Source organism: Helobdella robusta (genome assembly GCF_000326865.2).
Source record: "Helobdella robusta unplaced genomic scaffold HELROscaffold_8, whole genome shotgun sequence".
Classification (NCBI taxonomy): Eukaryota; Metazoa; Annelida; class Clitellata; order Rhynchobdellida; family Glossiphoniidae; genus Helobdella; species Helobdella robusta.
The window spans coordinates 5,198,200-5,223,156 of NW_008705459.1; the positions used below are offsets into that span (position 1 = coordinate 5,198,200).

Genomic DNA, 24,957 nt, shown 5'->3' on the forward strand with positions numbered 1-24,957 from the left:
ACCTCTGAGTTGGACACCTCTGAGCTGCAAACTTTTGATGCCACAGGAGCAAATCTTTTTTATTCAAATTTAGAAAACAAAAAGATGGGCAAACTGTATCTCCGTGGCCAAATGGCCTTACATGGTTGAGCTCAGTTCTTTTTTGTCGTGTACACCAAATGCTTATTCAAATAAAGCAACAGCGTCTTACCAACAGAACAATCTTGGACACAGAGCAATGAAAAATAAGCTATTAAAAATAATAGATTAAGCAATTTCAGGTGAAGCTCAGTTCACTTGTGTTTGTTATAAAATCCGTCATTAATAACTATAAACTTCAAAATAAAGCTCTCCTCGCCACAAAAATGTTCACTTTGTGACCCATCCCCACTATAAAAATTTTTGCTCTAGAACCCTTCCTTGGAATTATAATGTTTAAGCGACTCGTTCGTTCATTATAGTTTGAAGTTTGCTACAAACACAAGCTTCTTTCATATGAAAATGTTCTCCATATATAAGTCCATCCTTGATTTTAACAACGCTTATTATTGGAACCCTTTATATTTCTTATTAAGTAAGGCTAGCTTCAAGAAAAAATACTCCGCTGCATATTGAAAAATGTTATAATATAAACCCCATTCGACTAAAACCTAGGCAGGAAGAAATATTGATGCGGTTGTTAATCACTTATTAGTTTAACGTTTGTCTCACTGAGCACTAATACAAAATCAAAATCGACAAACACTTCAATCGAATAGAAAAATCATTCAACAAACTCTTCCGTTGTCAGTGTAAATGGAATAAGGCCCTCCTGACAATATGTAGCCCTTGTTAGGAAGTGAGTGTGGTTTGATGAGCATGGATATGGTGATCCCTTGAGAACATAAAGCAAGGTTGCCCATGCATACGTGACGTTGGTCACCAAATGAAACAAATTCATTCGCGCCACTTAACAACAATCCATTTCCTACCTGTGATACCAAAATTTTTCAAATAGTTACTAGAAAATTAAAATAAAATTTAATTGAATGCAGAAAAGTAGACAATTTGTTGATAATATGAATAAAATATTGAAGACACAGACCGCCCCTTCAGTGGTGAGCTGTGCGCCGTTATGAGCTTGAAGTTCGAAGTCTGGATGATAGATGAGGTTGCCTTTCTGCGACTCGAACGTGAACCATATATGCTGGATGTTTTCTGCACAGTGAAAAGCATTGCAACGTATAAAAACAGTAAATAAGTTATGGACAATATATCAAACTTACGTTCAGTTGTAAAGGTTTTTCATTGGAAACCACAATCACACATGCATTTGAATCAATGCAATAATAAAAGGCTTACAAATTCAAAACATCAAAAAATGAAAATTCTCAAACCAAAAAGCTTGTTTAAATGAAAGCGTTTTATAAATAAAAAATTGAAGTACCTCTGTTAATAATCTTAGACGCTATAAGTTGATCTCTGTGCTGAAACCAAAATTGGAATTCATCAATAATTAGATTACCATAGCATTCTTTTCCCTCTCCAAAGTTAGATGTTCCAATGAGGACTTTGCTTTCTGGATCAAAAAGTACGGCAGCTGGTAAAGCACGATTTGTAGAGGCTACAAGTCGATTGTTAAGATAAACCTGAAGACCAGACTGAGAATTCCATGTATACTCAAGAAAATACCACTTATCTAATTTTAAATTGAAAACAGTTGCTTTCCAAATTTTATCATCAGCTTCCATCACAAACAATAACTGATCCTCTTCGGTGTACACCTGAAAAAATTATTAACTCGATGAATTAAGAAAAATAGAACAGCTCGAATATAAAAACGAGCGCGGACACAAATACAAAATATAAAAAGATAGATGTAAAAGCCCAACACTCTTCAATACACACTTGAACTCCTCTTCCATTAGAAAAAATGCATCCTCGCAATGGAAATGATTTGAAGTTCAACCACATGGCATTATTCATGCCATCCTGACACAACGCCAAATTACCAAAACACGTATCTCTAAAGTTACCAAGGCTCATATATTGATGGTTTCCATTAAGTCTGATTGCCCGGTTGACTTTTCCATAAGTCAGAGATGGGTTGTTGATGAGGTTCACGTCCAAGAAGGCGTGCACCAGTTTGTTTCCGCGTGTTATTTCATCCATGCTCAAGTAAATGTAGTCAGTGATCACTCCTATTTTTTTATTTAATGTTTTTACGTTGAATGTGTGATTTATAACACAAAAGATAATTTTAAGGTTGGTCTGTTTATAAAAATATCCTAACAGTAAACAATTGTAAAATTAATGCAAAGATTTCTAACACAAAAGATAATTTTAAGGTTGGTCTGTTTATAAAAATATCCTAACAGTGAACAATTGTAAAATTAATGCAAATTTTGATTTCGATCAAACAACTTTTCACAAAGACCTCTTTTAATGAAATTGAACTTGAGTAAATAATCCCTGTTTGACATCCAGTATTCCACTTCATCAATGGTGAAGTTGCCGTATTTTAAATAACCCCTCCTGAAAAATTAAAAGAGCTCGTCTAATCCAACACAAATGATGTAACAATATTATATTATTATTTCAAAAAAAGTCCCGAAATGATAAAACGCAACTGACCTTGTGCCATCATCTCTGCCAAAGTAGAAGCCTTCAAGTGAAGATTGCACGAAAGGCTGAGCTTCTACTGACGTCCCTGCAACTAACTGGTTGTCAATGAACATTTGGAGGTTCTGGCTCTTAGGATCTGGATTGTAGGATAGTTCAACCAGTTGCCATTTATCTGACACAAGACGATCGGTCCTCAGTGAAAACTCTACGTTACGTCTTGAAGCCGATACTATGGTCTAGAAATTTATTCATAGCCAAATATTATCGTGTAATTTTATTGATGATTAATATTCAGGTGTCAAATAATAATGACCATGTAACATTGAAAAATTAAAATATTTCTAACCCAATTTTCATCTTGCCACATCTGGAATCCAAAAGCGCCTGTTGATAAAAACGTCGTGCCACTAGCCAATTTACCAGGTTTGATCCAGAAAATCAATGTTGCTCCATTGCCACAAAAGATTAAATTCATAAAGCACGGATGGTAGTGAGATTGAGAAGCAATATAAATGTACTGCGAATTACCATCTAAATTAACCGCATTTTTCACTTTACCAGGCACAACTCTTGGATTGTTGTAAACATTGATGGTAAGATTGCTGTGGGGAATTGTTCTGTAATCGACGATTGAATCCATGGCAATATAGTAATGGGCAGGCTGGCCTGTAAAAAAAATCCAACCAGATATTATATTACCATCATTGATTTATGTTCCGTCAGCCTTCAAAAGAATGAAGGTTAAAATTCTAAAGGGTGAGTTAAAACATGATAAATTAACCACGAAGTCAAAAGGAAAATTCATCAGAGTTAGAGCGGCTTTGACCTGATAGCAGGAAATAAAAAGACCTGAGAAAGCTGAATTCACATCCGGCAAACTTAAAAAAATTAGACAAGTAGTAAAAACAGCAAAAATGTGCTCAGACTCAAAGTGGTGATTACTGCAGAATTCAGACAGTAGCGCAAATCTTGAAAGGTGTGCCTATAAAATTTCGAGTCTGAATTATGAAATATTTATTATATAGGTAATAAATTACTGATTGTTCTAGATGGAACGATTATTATCTTCCAAAACAAACATTTATCAAATAAAATAACGAGATCACATCATATACTATGAAATTCAAAAGTTGGCGATTTTATGTATTTGAGTCTTTCCACGTGTTGTAATCCTTTAAGCTCTGCAATCGTTTTTTCGCTCTTTTCTGCACTTTCTCAACGTCGTCTTCAACGAGACAAACTCTTGATGTAAACTATAACTGCAGTCGCGCATTCTAGTGTGGATCTAATCGTAGTCTCATATACCAAATAATTATTAAGGTATTTTAAAAATGAGAAAAACGTTACAGCTAAGAATATAATGATGGTGAAAAATTTTAGAAATTCTAACCTCTGTTAATGTATCCCAAGTTCAAAAGAATTTCCCTGTCTCCATACCGCAATTCAAAGTCATCAAGAGCAAACGCTTGATGTCCCAGGCCAGGACTTAACCGAGCAATCTATGTGAACCATTGCTTCAATTTAATTTCGCCTTATATTATCTCAATACTTACACCCAATGAAATTTATTTAGTTCAATGACACGTTTCATAAATTGAACACATGAATTAAAAGCTCAAATTTGGAATATTAATCTTAACAAATCGTCAAAAAATCTTGTGAACCAAGATAAAAATATCACAATTTTACATAACGCACCCTATTATATTCTTAAAATTCACAATTGGGGTGTTATGCAAAAATCAGCAAATACTTAGGCTTTTCTTAAGTTTTTTCTTTTTTAATTATTGAGTGGTGAAAACCGCAAAGATGCTTGCATATCGTTCCATTTTTACTTAGAGTTAAAAAAATTTAATAATATCGAAGTGCAAACAAGCAAGAAAGATGACGCATTTTATAAAGCATACATTTACCTGAATTTCATCGGAAGTCGTTCTTTTTACACTGTCTGACTTAGCATATGAAATCTTTGATACCATATTATGATCAACAAACAACTGCGCCCCTTCTGGTGGATAGTAAGACAGTTCAACAAAGCGCCAGTGATTAGCAGCTCCTCGATGTCTCCATTGCAACTATGAAGCCATTTTGGTTTTATTTATAAAAAATATTTTCGTAAATATTACAGAATGACAAAGTTGTATAAATTTAAGTCTGTTAGGAAAGTGTTTGGGGCTTTCTCAACTCAAAATCTTCAGCAAATTTTTCTTATATCCTTAATCTCAATTAATCTTTGCTGAATCACTTCGTATCCTATTCACCTTTATTTCTCCAATTCTTCGTTGATCTTTATTTGATGTGGCAATGACAAATGCGAGCTGTTTACAAACCTTCGCTACCTAGTTGCAAAAACAAACCTTCATCACAATGAGTGAATCAACGCAAGCAAATATGTGCAAGCAAACGACGCAGTGTATGCACCAAAATTGATACACATTGAGTTTTGTAGGTAGCATTTAAATCGTGGTCTGAAAAATTAACCCGATAATATCTGAAACCTTTTTCGCCTAACATTTTGAAAGAATAGTTTGAATGCTTTGTTCGAAGACAATCTACATTTACAAACTCAGCAAACATCACCAACGCGATAACGTTTACAATATTAAATTTATTATATATCGTTTTTGGGTAAAAATTTATCAAATCATACAGTTTGTACACATTGCTTCTAACAAACAGAAAAGGGACTACAAAGCTATTGCTCTATCTAACCCATCTTTTCAGTACAACGCGATTTGTTGGATATTCTGCTGGAGTGAACACAATATCATGAGAAAACGCGCTAAAAAGTACACGATTAAACTCGCAGAATAGAATATCCGTACACTATTCAACAATGATAAGCATTATAAACAGCTTTGTATTATCTTTTTCCAGTGCTAGATGAACCAATGCTGGGATTGTTTGATCAAAATAATGTAAGACTTGCACAACTGACTCCCTGTTACAACAAAGACAACCTCTGACAAACATTCTTCTTCTTCAATGACTTAATTTGAACTACTTGATCTCCTTGTATAATTCATTACCAATATCCAATTGTTTTTGAAGTTTTGATTCAATTCTCTGTATGCTCAAAAATTTTTTAAAAATCTGGTACATACAATTTTTAAATTATTGAAGTAGATTTAAAATTTTATCTCGTGGCAGCTCATCGAATTGTTATAGAGTCATACGAAATTGTAATTTTAAAAATGTCCTTGTTTTACTCAGCAATATGCACATAAAAAATTAAGTGAACTTCGAAATTGCAGACAGATCGTTATATTTATAAGATATTGTATATGTCGAAAGTGATACGCTTTGCTTATGTGAATTATACTCGCCATCATGGATATATATAATCATAAATCCATTTTCGCCATACACTCAAAATAAGTCATGTGTAAGTTTTAAATTTTCTGCCAAATGATTTCTATTAACATTAACATGCATCGTCTTTCATTCAAATTTGTCGCAATTATTCGGAAATAACATTATGTTTCGACTTAATTTTTACGTAATATTGTTTTTCATTGAATGGCCTCTACCAAGAAGATCATTTGTGACTTATTTGGTTTCCTCAATATAATTAAATCTTAATTATATTAATTAATTATATTAATTAATTAATTTATTTATTTATTAATCTTAAATTAATAGATAAAATATAAACCGTATATGTTTTATATCCTGCATAGACATCAGCATAAAGAATTTTGTTCTGGTAATAGATTTTTATTCCACTTTCTCCAGTGTATACGTAGCATCCTCCTTCGTAAGAATCTTCTCCGAATCTGATGAATGTCGATAGCAAAAATCCATATAAGCACGAGGAGACATTCTTGAAGCAGTACGTCCTTATATCGTCCATGATGAAATCAACTTTGCCATTGAACTCCAGAGCATCTGCGGTCACGCCCTCTTTCAGGAAGATTGGCTTTCCTCCAATTTGCAGTTTGTCAGCGTATGATGATGAAGAGGTCAACAGTTCGCGAATTTTGTTCATCGGCAATCTATAAACTAACCTAGAACCTGAGTTTCAAAAATTGCATTTAACTGTTAAAAACATTAGAGAAAATACGCTTTTTATAAATAGACATTCATATAAATACATATCAATAGCGATATATCAAATGCACTGAAATTCAAGTTTTAAATCATATTTGCCTTGAAAAACGACAAAAAATTAATATTAACTGTTTAAAACAAGAAGAGGCTTGTTTTTGCAATAATAAGTAAATGATTTAATAACAGCATAAATTGTTTAAATTTTCCTGTAACCTATCAGTTATCAGTTGTAAAAATATTAATAGTAGCGTATATAGGTTCAAATTATGCAATAAAATATAATCAATCAATGATAATGATATAGCAGCAACATTTTCAAAACGATGCATGTCTTTCACCACTGTTTCTATTACAACCATGTACTTTCTCACAAAAAATAAGCAAATTAAAAGCAAACCTGCTAATAAAATTTGTAATAGGATAATATATTAATTTTGATATAAAACAATACATTAAAACATTACTGAACTATAAGCTTAAACAAACAACAACAACAACACACGTTTAGACGACATTTTCCCCGAGATCGGGGGTTGCCGTTTGGCTACCTATGATGAAACCGAAATACCCCTCGACGCCATCCACATCTGTCACTCGCCTCAGTATCACGCAACCCCGCTTTCACCCTGTCCTTCTCCACCTGCTCTCTCCATCCCAATCGCGGACGACCCCTTCCTACCACTCCTTCAACCTCGAACTCCAACGCTCGCCTAATCCCGACCCTTTCATCCCTTCTCAACACATGTCCATACCATCGCAATCTCGATCTCCGTATCAATGTCACAATATCATGTGAATTATAGGCTTAAACTAAAAGTCAATATGCTCATGTCAAACTTTTATATCGATGAACAACAAAAATAATTAAAATATCAAAAAATAACTTCCAACTTCCAAAATCACCAATAAAAACAATTTTCTGTATAAACTTGTTATAACCTAATTCTAAAACTTCCTGTTCGTGCTTGAAGTTCATCCAAATGTGGATTTCGTCAATGAGGAAATTAACACCCTGATTCGCTGAGCCACCATGATAATTATCGCCGACTGCGCCAAACATTATCTGCGGCGTTTGTGTTTCCTTTGAGGCTAAAGCTTGATGTGGTTCACTTTGATGAGATTCCTGTGAAATTGTTTAGTGAAAAATCAAACGATCAAATGGTTTTGGGCCCTACCATTGTTTAAAAAGGTTTCTTCAATCATTCAGCAGAATATTTAAAAAACATAAATCATATTTTTAAAGCCTTACTGTTAACACATTAACACAATGAACTTAACTTTTGTACAAAATGCATAATAATATATTGGCAAAAGTCTAAAAGTAAAATTGATTGAATAATGGCTTAACAAATTGACAGAGTGAATAATGTTTTTCAATAAACCAATTTTGTCACAAAATAATCAAGCAAACAAATAAAAATATGAATACATAAACAAATAAACTGACAAACAAATAAATCAATTCCATCCTCCATTCATTCCTCCATTCGTTTATGCATTCGCTCATGCATTCATTCGTCCATTTATCCAATTAGTAGATACAATTCATAAAAGACATTATAAAAATTCAATAAAATTGGTTGGTAAAAAAATAATATGTGAAACATTGTTGGTTTATTTTGATGAGACATTGCTGCAATGAACTTATTTAGCCTATTTAACACGACTTGACATCTCAGTGATCAGTAAAAAAAGTGCTGGTGACGGGAAAGATAGAAAAGACCAAAAAAAAGTTGAAGTCAATCATCGAAGACATTGAATTGGGTCTAGAAGAATTAGTTACTACGGCAGGCACCAGACAGAGGTGGAGATGGATCGTCCATAGGATCACAGAAAGCCGGACTTGACAGAACCAATGATAAAGAGTGATCAGTACCGGGTTCAACACCAATCATGCTGAACTGCTGTGTCAGTAAAAATATAAAACTCCAAAAAAAATATTTAATAGTTAAATAATAAAAAATATGATAGCACATCAATTTGAACAATTCGTTGCAAAATATTTAGTGGATATTAAAATATTATCATAATTGTTCAGCAGATAATTCTAAATTTCAGGACCAAACAATTTTAAAATTATATAACAATTATTTTAAAAAATTACTTTTATCTAAATTATATTTTCAATTATTATTATTAAGCCAAAATTGAAGTATCGCCCGATAATTTTTTTTATTTGCAACAGAACATGTACTTGGAAAAAATGTTTAACACAGGTTCTATGAACTAAACCAAACAATTTCATCAAATTTTATAATTTTAATATAAAATAATTATTCGTACTCATTTATTAGTTTTTTCATTTTTCATTCAGAGCCATACATAACACGACATAACGTAGCATAACTAGTATTAATGTGATCACATCCAAATTAACGCAATGTCGTTGATTGCATATAAATAGTTAATTAAACAACATATACACACCAAAAAAATTAACAATCTTACATTTAGAGCGATAAAAAAAGTTACAAAATAGCAAAAAGCTTACGTGCAATCGTACACAAATTCGAAATCATTCTTGAAAATATCCACGCTCATATAATAATTTCAGCTTCAACCACATCGTATCATATCATTCCAATTCAATAAGAGAAAAATTTGTTTATGACGTTCTTGTTTGATCGCATCAACTGCAATTCAAGACGGCGACCACATAGAACCAATTGAAAATGACATTTGCTTCAGCCTCTTGTAGACCTAAATCAGATCACTTCTGAAACTACTGCACCCCAAGCAAAGAAATTTCAAAGTTTCAGCTTCTCAATATCACAGGTTGGCATTGTTTTTATAACTTAATGGTCCGTTTTGTACTCTGGACATTTAAGCCCATGTGTTTCCAAGTGCTCACGGTTAATATGACATGAAATAAACAGTTCAATTACTTTTGAACTTTTTCCCAACAAGAATATTCTCTTCTGTACAAAACAATACAATATTTTAATTTCCTCCTAAATATGATACAACATAATGATAAGAGGGCAGGATGGTTGTAATGGAGTTCATTGAAGAACTCATCCAGCACAACCACCTGGAACATAAATTGTCAAAGTATCGCAAAATGTCAATCAAAAATTAAATAAACATTTGTTCTCAAGAAAAACAAAAAGAAACAGCTAGAAAAAATTTACTGGAAAAATTTAAATGTTAAATTTACTTGTTCCAAATTACAATATTAAATGAAAAATCCAAATTTACACATATCATACTCACAACACATCCATACTCACTCACACACACCCATACTCACACACACACACACACACACACACACACACACACACACACACACACACACACACACACATCCATACTCACTCACATCCTCCATACTCACTCACACACATCCGTACTCATTCACAAACACATACATACACATTCCATATAAATATAATGCGTGTTTGTGTGCGTGTGTGTTAAAAAGTTTAAATAGTTTTTTAACAAAGAACGTTTGAGAAAGAGAAACTCATATCATATACATATTGTTTTGTGTGTAAATAAAAAACAACTATTGAAGCAGCATAAACCTGAAAAGCATTTAAATAAAAAAAAAATAAACAAACCAGTTCGCCATCGATGTAGAAATAGAGTCCATAGTGCTCTGACCATGTTATGAAGAAATGAACCCAGGCATTAAGACGTATTTTTTCGTGAACCTGCAGCCTCCACTCCTTACCCTTGGACGTTCTGAATGTCAGAAACATGGTCTCCTGCTTATTCACCTTTTGATTTGATTTATTTATTTATTCGTTTCTGTTTCAGTTTGCAAAAATATTTCTTTTTTCCAACATTTCAAAGTCAAGAAGTAATAATGATAATAATAATAATAATAATAATAATAATAATAATAATAATAATAATAATAATAATAATAATAGATAATAATGATTACTCTTATCAACATAGTTATTATTATAATTATTATTACTTATTGATATCATTACTTATTATTATTAATACTTTCCTTTAAAATATAAATAAATAAATATCCAAATAAATAAATAAAAAACAAATGAATAAATGAATCAATGAATAAGGTGTGGCTGCTCTGTATGAACCCACGAACAAACAGTTTGTATATATATATACATAACTGATATCGACTGGACGTACCATCAAGGAAATTCCATATTTGTTGCTCACATGTGAGCCGCTGGTTAGATAAACCATATCCGATTTGGGAAAATCGAGGAAGTTGATAAAAAAACTCAACGTGTAGCCTGTTGAAAAAATTTTAATTTACTTAAAAAAATAAGGAATGTACTAAAAACTAAATGATCCAGTTATATTTATAATAAAATAAATCAAAATTTGAAACCAAACCATTTTTTAAATAAGCTGTATACCCGTGAGATGATGAACGATTCTGTGATGACGATAAATTTAATAGTTTTTGAGTTATTTAGATTGCGTAAAATGTTTAGAAATTTTGTGTGATGCAGCTTATACGAGGTGCAAAGCTGAATAGTGGAGGTAAATGTATTATCCATTTTTGATGGATTCGTGCGAGTGATAGATAGTTGATTTGGAGGTAACGTTATTTTCTCATGTCTGTAATGAATGATGAGTTTAAACGATTCATTGAGATTAGGTGACAGATGGCACCGTTCTGACCATGTAATTTATTAAAATTCTGAAGATGTCATTTTATAACTTTGCAAGTATAAAATTAAAGAAATTGTTTATTTAAGAGAATGCAATTGATGATGCAACAAATCGTTTGTTAACGTTGTCCATATTCCATCAAAGTTTTAAAATGCTTACTGATGAATGTTCCCATGCAACTATAGGTGTGGAACACTGACAGGCGGTGATGCCTAGAGTGCCTGTTGCAAGTTTTCAGATTTTGTTTCACTGTATTTCCTTTTTTGATCTTTTTTATATTTTGATTATATTCTGATAAACTTTAAAGCAAAGTTGTGCCACCCGCTTTGTGAAATGTTTGTATTTTTGGAATGCTTCAAAAACTGTCCCATTTTAATGATCTGATTTTGTGTAATTGAATGACATAACACAACTACTCTTTGTTTTTTTCTTAAAGTGACAAGAAGCAACTTTGCATTGGGATAATGGAAAACAATAAAAAAATATGAGCACAACCTTACTAGCTATATAAAACATATAAATCTAAATTCATGACTTAATCACAAGTCTTATACATTTGTCTTAATTGTCTATTTAATCCCGTCTCTGGTCACAATTTAGGGAAAATAGTTTCATTTCACTTTGAATTTTTTGTCTAAAAATAACAAAAAGCGCATTCAACATTCAATAAATTGCAATAGCATCAAATTGCTACGACTACAAATAACGTTACAGTGAGTCAGCACAAGTAGATTCTCTTTAAAAAATTTGAAAATTGAAAGTGTCAGCAGATTAGAACCTAATAAATTCGAAGTCGGAACGAGTTAGGTTAGGATTTATTTAACATTTAGTTTAATGGCCATAATGAAAAAACCCAGTCGATGCCATAAACATGACAAATACCCTGAAATTTGATAGAATTCTAAAGACGTGGTTTCATATATATATAATATATATATATATTATATATATATATATTATTGAAACATTTATGAAGCGCTAATTAAACGATATATATATATAATATATATATATATATATATATATATATATAATATGAAACAGCATATAAACTATATCGTTGAGTGTATTTTCAAAAAAGTTAATTAATGCTAAGTGGGCAAAAATATTCAATGAAATTTGCATAGCTGAAAAACTCGTCCCAAAATATTTATATATATATATATATATGTGTGTGACCCTAACCTACCATATTTACAATTTCGAAGTCAGCTTAAAACTTATTTATCTGCACAATGAACCTCCGTCTGATTTGTCTATGATTCATTAGCGCTTTTGAGTTTTCAACAACTAAAAGCGTTGTATATAAATTTCCGTAATAATGATAATATATATATAGCATACATAAACCGTGTAGTTTCAACATATACACACATAAAAATATAGCATGTCTGTATATTTAATTTAATGTAAATATTCATATTACCAATTTCTTTACTCATTCAGTAGCGATGTGCCTTTTTAGATTGCGAAAATTAACAGAGAAAAAATGCCAAGTTTGAAAAAAGTAGGAGTACGCTGGAATGGAAGATAACAAAAATTAATGGAAACACTGGATAATGATTTCACAGCACAGCACAGAACTCAAACAGACAGATTAAAACAAATAGACAGTTCTTTGCATGAATAATTCAAAGCGTGAATCATTAGTACTACAATGTAGTATGAGTGTTTGTGTACGCGCGTGCAGTTTAATCGTTAGTATACTTCTTTATAAGAGTAAGTATATTTTTACTTAGGACTATATATAATAGAAAGAGAGAGAGAGCAATATCGCAATATTAATGTATATAAATATATAAATATTTGTATATATATGATATAAACTTTATATCTTTTACATAAATATTACAAAAGTGCACAAATAGGTCAGTAAATAACATAAATACAATTATATAAAAAATATATATATGTACAAACATTATATATATATATATATATATATATATGTATATATATATATATATATTATTTTAAAGATGAGATTATATATACATATTATAAACTTTGTTCATATCCTTGTTATGAATGTGAGTAAAAGAATCAAAGGTATGCAAAAATTCCACAGCATTGCCAATTAGTATAGTAACGGTATGGTTAATTATAAGGTAAGATAGTTTTTCACAATTTTGCATAGTATTTCGTATTTCGTTTGAAATATTCATTTGAGTTATTAACATTAAAAACAAAAAATGTTTTAAACTAATGTTTGTTATGTAAAACGGCGAGCAGTAAAACAGTGGTTGAAGTTACGCCAAATAAGGGCATATAAAAGAGTATAGAAAGTTAGAATTGTTTTTTAGCATACAGCTTGCAACTTACGCATTGGTGTGGTGGATGCGATATTGTTGTCATTTTTGGCCTCTATGTTAGTGATTTCGGAATTTTTATTTCTATCATATTCTGAATGTCATATTTGTTATTGTTGTAATAGCTGTTGCAGATATGTTGTGCAATGCGTTGTAGCTCTTTGTCTTAACTGACCAAAATTGCCATGCTTGAGAAACTAGTAAAAACTTGATCAACAAAAGAAAAGCACTTATAGTACAGTTTTCATATGCTGAGTTATATTCAATTATCCCATTGTAGTTTATGCCGCCGATGTTTAATATATTTAGAAATGGTTGATTGGTGTGTTCTATTGGGATTCTTAATTTGCTTTTTATTGAATTTGTTTTGTAATTCTGTTATTGCATTGGTGGCCATAGTAGAATTCGGCAAACAGTCTGCCACGGAGAGACTCCATGGCAATGCGTCAATTTTGCTTGTTCATGGTGATTCATTAGACTTATGAATGGTTCATATGTTAAAGAATGCTTGAGTTAATTTTCATAAGGATTAATGAATGGTATGAAATAAGAATGGCAGGAAGGTCTTAATATAATTTCAGTTGTATCTTCGACTGGACCATTTGTGGATATAGTTATGTTATGAATGCTTACCGAGTTATTTAGATAGTTCTACATGATTTAACACACAGCATATTACACATACATATAAAAAAAACTATATATTTAGCCCTATTGTCCTAAAGAGTGTCTAAACTAAATAAAACTGAACCCCGATAACAAGAGTTTAACAATTCAATACACAAACTGATGAAAATGAGTGGAAGTGCAGACAATATGTCGTGTGTTCATTTGAAAATACATTCAAACATGCTAAGCAAAATAGTAAAAACATGAACGTCGATGCACAAACATATATTACGCTTCATCACATACATTCATCCAGCATTCATGAAGAAACATTTCAATCTTAAAGGAACATTTATTTAAATGAACCAAATTTTAAAGGTTTTATATAAAATGTGTGAAGATATTAATAAACTAAATGTTTTTATCAATGTATCAACAACAAATAAATGTATGAGAAATGAGTGCATTGAGCTAATGCATGCAAATACTTTGCATTATTTGCAGGTGATGGTAACAAACAAGCTACCAGCTGCATCTGTAGACTATTATTAGAAAGATAGGATTTCATCAGCATGCAGGAGCAGCAAGAGAAATACTTTCAAGTTAAACAATTCAACATACTTATTGTGATGTGTTGTACGTTGAGCAGTGTAGTTTTGCACGCTGCAAATAATAATCTTATAAACACGCGCATAATCTATCAGTGTGAGCATAATTATGATGAATTTTACTTAGTTTAAAAAATTTAAATTCGTAAAAGTGATTTTATAATAAATAAAAATGTAAACAATATCCACATTTTTTCCAATTTAATCTGCTTGAAAAATTTTTAATTCAAAAGTTGAAAAAATGAGAGCAATAATAAGGTATAAATGATATTCATCCAAGCTTCAGCACATCACATCATATGAATGAGTTTATGGAAGCTCAGGCACTGACTACCGATAACATGTTTTAGATAACCACTTCAAAAAGATGCCACACAAAATTCATATCCAACATAATGCTTGTTGCTACCCATCAAAATTATTATTGGACGTTTTATTGGCAATCTTCAGCACAAATTCAACCTTTCTAATCATGCTCTTTTCTTAATTTTCTTACATCAATCGATCAATGTAATTAAATTCAAATTAGTTGAGCGTTAATATCTAATTATTAAAAATTTAAAAAGCTTGTTAAAATATTTTTCATATTGATTTATTGCACTTTTTATCATTTTAAACTCGATGAATGAAAAACCTAATGAAATTTTATATTGAAAATTTTAATGGAAAACATTAAAGGAGATTCTTCAGAAGAGATGTCGTCATAAATAAATGCAAAAGATGCATTCCTTTCATAATTGGAAGAAATTAATTTTCAGTAGGTTGTTTGTCGGTAGGAAGGAAAAGTTATAGGCTGGCCGGCTGGCTGCATATGAAACCAATTTAATGCATTCTAATCATGAAAGTGTTTAAAATATGCATTGGCAAAAACGTTTAAAAATTAAAAACAGACAGAGCTTATATTTAGAAAACAAGAAACGCATATATCAAGCATGCAATAAAAAAACGCTGAAAAGTCTCTACACTGATCATTTTATTTATGGACACGCCCAGTAACATTTAAACAATACTATAAAATAGTCTGTAGAAATAATTGTGCATACTAACTAACTAAATATTAATTTGGTGTAGAATATGGAAATATCATAACAAAACAATCAAAACATGTTTTGCTCAATTTCTAGATTTTTGTTTATCCACATACACACACACTCACATATGCACACACACATACATACACACACACACACACACACACACACACATATATATATATATATATATATATATATATATATATATATATATTACAATATTCTATAAATTCTACCGAATGTTTGGCGTTAGTTTTTTCAATTTTTTTCACTAAAGTTTTTTGGTAAACGTTTAGTTTATTAAAATTCAAAATAAACTTATTTTCCGAATTCAGGCTGCAAATAAGGCCATATTTCGATTCCGAATGAATCATCATCAGTGCTTTCTGCTGTTTATATAGGAAGATATTGACTTTGTCAAAAAGAATTTAGATGGAGATTGACTTTGTCAAAGTGAATTTAGATGGAAATTAGGTGTCAGGTTTCTTTATTGGCTGGTCATCTTCTTTGGTTTCCTTTTCTTCATCGATAGCATCATATTCTTCATATATATATATATATATATATATATATATATATATATATATATATATATATATATATATTGTGTTCTTTAAAAAGAAGGTATATATATATATATATATATATATATATATATATACAAGTATTTTATCCTTATTAATCAGTTTATTAAGATTCAATAAATCTTTGCTTTTAGAATTATTAGTTAACAAGTTTTAAATGCATATTTAAGAACACAAAAATGCTTTAATCAGCATAAGCTGCCATCATCTGTATAGCTACATAGTTTTTGCGGATCTCTGTTAAGGAGATGTATAAATATTAAAATTAAATACCAAATGGCTTACTGGACGCTCCGTGGAGATCGTCGACATGCTGGAAAGGCGAAAGGTTGACATCTGTTCTCTGCGGGAAACAAGATGAAAATCAAATGGTGTCTTTCTCATTGGGAGTGACAAGTTGTTCTGGAATGGCCAAAAGACAGTCCAAAATGGAGTGGAAATCTTCATACGGGAATCACTGGCACAAAATGTGCTAGAGGTGGCTCGAATCAGCTTATGTTTAATGTTGATTATATTCAGAATTGGAAAACAGGTTCTGACTGTTTTTTCTGCATATGCACCACAGACCGGTGAATCTGAAGACGCCAAAAATGACTTTTGGAACATACTCTCTGATGCCGTCAGGAAAACACCATAATCAAAGATACCATCGGCCATGTTGGAGATAAAGCAAATTGGTTGCACGGTGTCCATGGAGGTTTTGGCTACGGGTCTCAAAACGAAGACGGTTTACGGATTCTGGAATTTGCTGAAAGCCATGAATTCTCCATGTTGAACACTTATTTCAAGAAGATGGCAGAACATTTGATCACATAAAAGCGGAATGTCATGCAAACAAATTGACTTTATTGTCGTCGGACAACAACAGAGATGACTATTTAAAAATACAAGAGTCATTCCAGGCGAAGCATGCAACCCTCAACATCGATTGCTGGTGGCCGATATGATTATGGAACGATCACGCCCTGTGACTGGTCGTATGTCAACTAGAATAAAGACATGGAAACTGAAGAAACCCATGCTCAGAGGAAATTCGTGGAGTTGGTATTGGCACAGCTGGATTGTCTAGAGAAGGTAGACATAACATGGAAATCTTTTCAAAACACCCTAGTAAACGCTGCAACAGCTGTATATGGAAAATCTGGACCAAAACACCAGCACAACCGTGAAACTTGGTGGTGGAACGAGACGTGGAAAATGCTATTGCCAGTAAGAAAGCAGCTTTCAAACAATAGCAGAAGACGAAGACTGATGAGAATCGATATATATATATAATATATAATATATATATATATATATATATATATATATATATATATATATGTAATAAAATGCAATTATTGATGAAAATCACAGCATGTTCGGCGTTAGTTAACTTCCGACCAAACGTATACGCTCATGTATCATATAAAGCTCATGTATTTTATGACGGAAACAAATGAGACTGAAATCTTAAACTTAGTCAACGCTATGAGTAACTCACGATCATCTAGCGATGATTGTCTATCCAACTTTCTTATTAAAAAGATCATTACTCCTTTACATATATATATATTCATAATAAATCGAAAAGTTAAATTGGAAGTTAACAAACGCCGAACATGCTGTGATTTTCATTAATTATTATATATAATTATAATAATAATTATATATATATATATATATATGTGTGTGTGTGTGTGTGTGTGTGTGTGTGTGTGTGTGTGTGTGTGTGTGTGTGTGTGTGTGTGTGTGTGTGTGTGTGTGTGTGTGTGTGTGTGTGTGTGTGTGTGTGTGTGTGCTAGAAGAAGACCAAATTCTAGACAGTATGTAATAAATTTCACCGATTTATTAGTGTTTATCAACTTAAAGTCGAATTTTTCAATTTGTTTTAGTAAATTTTTATCAACGAAGTGGTGTCTTTTAAAAATTGAAACACTATTTTTATTAACAAACATTTCATTAAAATTATTGCAGAGGTCTATTTCGACGCTATATATTGGGTTGAGACTATCTGATATGTAGCATTTGTTTAAAAATATCACAGCAATGCATGCGCTGTTCAATTTGCAATTGAATTTTTTCAATTTTTCGTAGGACGCGTAGGACGAATTTAAGTTCAATATCAAGTCTGTTCAGTGCATAAACAAAATTTTTATTAATTTTTTGCATTTTCGCTTGAATTTTTATGTACATTCTTACATAAAAACCTCTTTTCCTACAATCATTTGTCATCATCAGTGTTGAATGCGGATCTTGTTTTATGTGTTTGTTTTTATAGGTTTTGAGTGACTTTGTTACTCTGTCTTCACTAAGTGAATTTGTTCGAATATTGACCTTGTTACTGAGTGTCTTCAGTAAGTAAATTCATTCGAGATCTGACTTTGTTAGTCGGTATGACTGCAGTAGTGTGTTGTAGAATATTTATTGCTGGATATCTTTGTTCCATGAGCAAAGATTCTGCGATTCATAGATAGTGCGGATTGTTGTTGCAGTGAATTATTTCTACATTATTGTCATTATTAATTTTTGTGTTGTGATTCTTTATTGCTCCTGACTGAACATGCATGGTAAGCCTTCTTGATAATTTGGTTGTTGTCATCCCAATGTATTCAGAGTTTTGGTGTCCACACTCACCAACCTTTCATTTATATTAGTACACCGGGTGACTATTGTTTATTATCGCTTCTGGCTTTCAGCACATCACAAAATGTTACAAAAAGATTAAAATAATGATGATTGTCAGTGTAGTAGGTAGGTAGGTAGGGATATGATTAGTAGCTAACGTACAAGTAGGAAATATTCAATGCATTAATAGTGCAGGCAAGTATTTCTAAGAACAATTTAATTGTTCATTAAATTACAAAGCAAATATTTCTATCCCAACATTATAAATGCTGTTATTACTGCCCTCATGCTGACTATTGTAAACATTATTGTTAGCTGTTTACATCAACACAAGCAAGTATTGTGACAAGTTATTATTATTAATAGTGCTGGCATTCATTGTAGCAATATTTTCTTGCTGGCCATTATTTTACATTTATAACAATTAATTTAGGTACCATTTGAATTATTTTTTATTTAAGGAGGTCACGCAAGTTATCAGGAAACTTTGGCGTTAATGATTATCATGGTTAATATGAAAGAAAACCTAAACAAAAATAACATCAGTGGTGGCAAGTAGCAAGTAGAATATTTTTAAAGCAGTAGTGACGTGACAGCAGCAAAAATGTTAGCACAACGGTAGCTGAAGTATTAGAAAAGTTGTAGGAGTAATATTAGCGTAGTAGCTAGAGAAGAAGTAGTAATAGTAATATTAGGAGTAGCAGCAGTAGCAGCAACACCAGTAGCCGTAGTAGATTCATGAAAATTCATAAATAGTAGTAGAAGACTCTCTGTGTCCCTTTCTTGTTTCACAACATGAAGACTTATTTGTCTGAAATAAAAACAACAGCAACAGAAGTGTAACAGTAGCAGCAATAGTGGCAAAAACAGCAGCAGTACCAGCAGAAGTAGTAGCAGTAGTAGATTCTGACAGAAGTAACAGTAAAAACAGTAACCCAATTATTGTTGTAGACTTATTGCCGAGGATAAAAACAGCAATAAAATTTATATATTTTTTAGTTTCAGAAGTACAACATTTATAATTAACAAATTTTAGTAAAAGCAATTATATTAAACTGATCTCATCATATTAAACCAAATGGAGTTTGGAGCAATTCTATTTCGCCACTCTTAGAAATAAAGGGATTTAAAAATATAACAAATAATCAGTGATAAAAAGTATCAAAGAGGTAGCTGTATTAATAAAAGACTAAAGTATAGATATTAATTTCATATTCTCGAACCAAAGTTTTACACTGCAAGTTATACACTTTGCAGAAAAATTATATAATTTTATAGAGTTTTTAATAGCAAACAGTAATGTTAACAGAATGTGTACAATCCAGATCCAACCATTTCGAGCTTGTGGGAATCAAATTAAATTTTCTACAACAATTTAATTTATTGCGTTATCCTTAATTCAAGCGGCATTCAGTAAACTATTCTTTTAAATAATCTCGTCAGTCATATGCGATGTGCCATAAGAAGTTTGAATAAACGCCTTATAAAAATCACTAATGAACGATTCTAAAAACGTCCAACATAGCTGATTCTAAGGGTAAATACTCCATTTTGTAGAGTAAACACGAAGAAAGAACAAAGTGATTAACAATAAAAACGATGATTAACAAATAAAGAGCATTCTTAAACGGAGTTGAGTACAAACTGTCATAACACCAATAATAATGTTGGAAAACAAATTTTTATAAAGCCAACAATTTTTAAATGATGGTCTGATAAAAAATAGATTATAACGATAGATAGATAATGCCTATAAGCAAATTTAATTTGATTAAACCAAACTGATAACGTAACTGAAACCCAAGATTTAACAGTGAAAAATGTATTAGCAATTAAACAATTAAGTTACATAAACGCTAATTAAAATGAAAAAAGCAAACCCTCAGTGCAGTAGGATAAATTGAAGAGACATTCATTTACTTCAACTGGTCCCGGTAAAATGGTTATACCGCCAGTTTCACTTAAAAGGAAGCCATTCTTTTTCACTCCACCCACTAGCTGACCATTTCCAACCACTTTGGCACTCAAGCCGAATTTGTTAACAATTTCAAAAACCTTTGATACCTGATCCAATGGCAGATGGTAATGTTTAGTTATTCCTGAAATAATTTGAAATTGTAATTTAAATATTAATATTTTCAACTATTTATAAATTTATATTTAGAAAAAATGGTGACTGAAAAAAGTAGATGGCGAAATAATAATCCAAACTGAATATGATTCATTAAAAAACATGTTGAGAAATGTAACAAGAACACTTTATTTGACAAAATAACAATGTTATATTACATTATATTACTGACCAAATCTTTCCTATTTTAAAAAAATAATGAACAGTTATATACCTCATTCTTTCAGTCTCATTCCATGACATTGCACACAATTATAATAAAAATAACGTTAAAATGTTGAGTAAATTTAGCTTTTTGGTCAAAAAAGAAAAAAGGTTTTATTCATTCATTCATTCATTCATTCATTCATTCATTCATTCATTCATTCATTCATTCATTCATTCATTCATTCATTCATTCATTCATTCATTCATTCATTCATTCATTCATTCATTCATTCATTCATTTATTCATTCGTTCATTCATTTATTCATCCGTTCATTCATTATTCCGTTCATTCATTCATTCATTCATTCATTCATTCATTCATTCATTCATTCATTCATTCATTCATTCATTCATTCATTCATTCATTCATTCATTCATTCATTCAATCATTCATTCATTCATTCATTCATTCATTCATTCATTCATTCATTCATTCATTCATCCATCCATCTATCCATTTATTTATTCATTCATTTATTTATTTATTTATTTAGATATTTAAATGTTTGCGACTCATTCATTCAAATGTGTATCTGCACAATTAACGATCCATCACCACTGCCAAGTTATCAACATTTTCAGGACAGGTTCAGTTTAAAAATGAACAGAGTTAATTGGCTGAGAAATGGCGTCATAGACAAGGGCACCTAGTACCTAACTATGCATATTCACACATGTGTGTGGCCTGTGTGTGTTGCTGATAGCTGAGTAATGCGTTAAAAAACCCCACATCGTCGAAATGTAATGACAAAATATGTGCAAGAAAGTGCACTTGCATCTAAGGATGAGAAATATTGTGGCATGCTACAATTATTATAAAGATTTGAATGAAACAATACATTTATTTGAAAACAACACTACACATTCTGGTAATCAAATGCCATGTGACAAATAAACAAGAGTCACATACAAGCCAAATTAGAATTATTGCCTAACACTTTTATTATACAGAGCAGATAACACCTAAAAAATGAGATATTGAGATATTTCCAACATTGATAAATGTTAATTTTCTAGACACCTCAAATGAGAACACCCTATGTTGATTAGATAACTATATTAATAAAGTACTGGAAAAGAAAAGTAAGTGCCTAGTGAAATGTAAATATGCAGAAGGTTATTGCAACGGCTTACATGAATTTGTTCATTCTAAATGTTTTATTTCAATTTGCCATTTTATACACTTGCATTTTTTTGTAATATTGACTAGAAATATTTTATAATTGTAATATAGTCATTAATAAGAAATTTGTATAATCATTTACTTTAGCCAAAATTTTGCACGAACATTAGAAATTAGTTGTCAAAAAAGCTTTGTAAAAAACTCAATTATTGCCATAAGCATATGTAAACAGGCATAACAAATGAAGCTAACATGGTACTGAACTTATTTTGTTATCATAACCACCGAACATGAAATATACATACAATGCAAATGACTGAACCATGGGAATCTTTGTATAACTAAAAAGAGTTCCATGGTCTGAATTAAAAAATTTAACACATATATGTCTATCATGATTTTCATTAAATTCAAATTGGGTCACCATAGTTTTAAATGAGACAGCTCACACTTGACCTACCAAGCAATTGATTTCACCAACCAATCCATGTGCATTTCTATTTACTTAACACTCCAAAATTAATTTGATCTCCCCCTGCACACACACACACACACACACACACACACACACACACACACACACACACACACACACACACACACACACACACACACACACACACACATCTTTAATGTAATCGTTATTAGCAAGGTGGTACTTTTCTATGCTATTATTAAAATTTATGTCTAAGTGTACATACATGAATCAAATATGACATTTAATTCATTTGCCTAATTTTTACTTTTACTATGAAAGTCATACAATCAATATATGCTTCAGTCTATGTTGAATCTATGTTGGGTCTATTTTCAGTCTATATTCAATAAAAGTCTATATTCAGACTATGTTCAGTCTATATTCAGTCTATATTCAGTCTATATTCAGTCTATATTCAGTCTATATTCAGACTATATTCAATTTATGTACGGCCTATGTTCATTTAGCATAAATTTAGCTTACTCAAGTTTATTTCTCAGCTTCTTAGATAGCTGGTTTATTCCTAGGATATTCTGATTCTATTATTTTAAATTGTTACCATGCATAAAAAATTCTTTTTATGTAAAAAAATATATTAACAAAGTTATATGAATTGTTAATTGAATTGTTATTAGGATGAAGAGTATTTTCTTGTAATATAAAATATAAAAAAAAACGTAAATAAATAAAATAGTTTGGCTATCAATAATTCCAAAAACATTTGAAAATATTGATAACATCCACAAATAAATAAATTTAGGCCCAACTACCAGACAATCATAAATTAATTTTTACAAAAAGTTTCATAAAGAAAATGACTTGGTTTTCAAAATATTGTCTTCCAAAGCCAAACATTTTAAAGTATCTTTTGAAAGAAAAATCTAAGTATACACAACTCTTTTTTTGCATTTACATTTTAAAAATTTTGCTCAGACTTATGTCAAGTTTCTTTTGTTACAAAAATTCAATATATTAATCGAAAAAATTAACTCGAATAATTTGCATGCTAACTTGGTTTGATAACCTATAAAAAAAGACATCCATTTAAAAAAAGTAATAAAAATTTGTATGTAACTAACTTGCATGACTTTCAATGAGCATGGTAATATTCTCAGATACTATTCTATTCTTGTCTTGTCCAGTAATTTCAATATTATGATTGACTTTAATTCTTGAGTATTCAATACCTCTTGAAACACCAACCAGAAGCAAAACCAGAAAAAAAGTACATTGGTCGATAGCAGGTGGCATCATTCTGATGAACATGAGTTTCAGAACGTTAACTGTGTGATTATCATTTCATTTAAAAAAATAATATAATTAATAATAATAATCATAACAAATTTATAAAACAAGTTTTATTAAGGCATATCTAGTAGATAGAAACTTTATCTTATTATATATATGTAAATTATAGTATATTATGTCTGGAATGGGCTGCGTTCTCTGACACCATCTCAACAATACTAAAATCTGAAACAATCCTGATTGGAGGCGATCTTAATGGCCACGTTGGAGAGAAAACAGATGGTTTTGACAACGTGCATGGCGATTTTGGCTATGAAGAACGGAATGAAGATGGCAACCGCATCCTTAAGTTTGCTGAAAAACACGGGTTTTGTTTACCTGGCGAATCATGTGTCGCCCAACATAGACTCCTTGTGGCAGACCTGGTTGTCGAACTGTCACAACGTAAGTCTAAACAAAAGCAATATTCATCGAGGAAAATTTCAACTGATCGTTGCCACACAGTTAAACCACCAATCGCAAGCCAGTACAGATTGGAGTACATACAAAACCGTTTTGATAAACGCTGCAACTACAGTTTGTGGGAAAACTGGTACAAAACGCCAGCATGAACGGGACACTTGGTGGTGGAATGACAGTGTACAAAATGCAATAGCTGAACAGAAAGTTGCATACAAGCAATGGCAAAAATCAAAGCTTGTTGATGACCATAAAATTTTCCGTGAGAAGAACAACTATGCAAGACGTCAAGTTGCACTGGCTCGGACAGATCAGTGCAGA

At 31.2% G+C, this 24,957-nt stretch overlaps 2 protein-coding genes across 2 annotated transcripts; both read right to left on the minus strand.

Moving 5' to 3' along the window:
• Positions 1-16,566: 16,566 nt before the first annotated feature.
• HELRODRAFT_165843 (hypothetical protein) lies at positions 16,567-17,039 on the minus strand (the record flags this gene model as incomplete). Its single annotated transcript, XM_009032327.1, has 2 exons — positions 16,567-16,617; positions 16,668-17,039. The coding sequence occupies 2 exons, from the start codon at positions 17,037-17,039 to the stop codon at positions 16,567-16,569; spliced, it is 423 nt and encodes a 140-aa protein (XP_009030575.1).
• A 1,480-nt stretch (positions 17,040-18,519) lies between these two features.
• HELRODRAFT_165844 (hypothetical protein) lies at positions 18,520-24,180 on the minus strand (the record flags this gene model as incomplete). Its single annotated transcript, XM_009032328.1, has 4 exons — positions 18,520-18,579; positions 18,745-18,821; positions 20,870-21,088; positions 24,009-24,180. The coding sequence occupies 4 exons, from the start codon at positions 24,178-24,180 to the stop codon at positions 18,520-18,522; spliced, it is 528 nt and encodes a 175-aa protein (XP_009030576.1).
• Between the last annotated feature and the right edge of the window lie 777 nt (positions 24,181-24,957).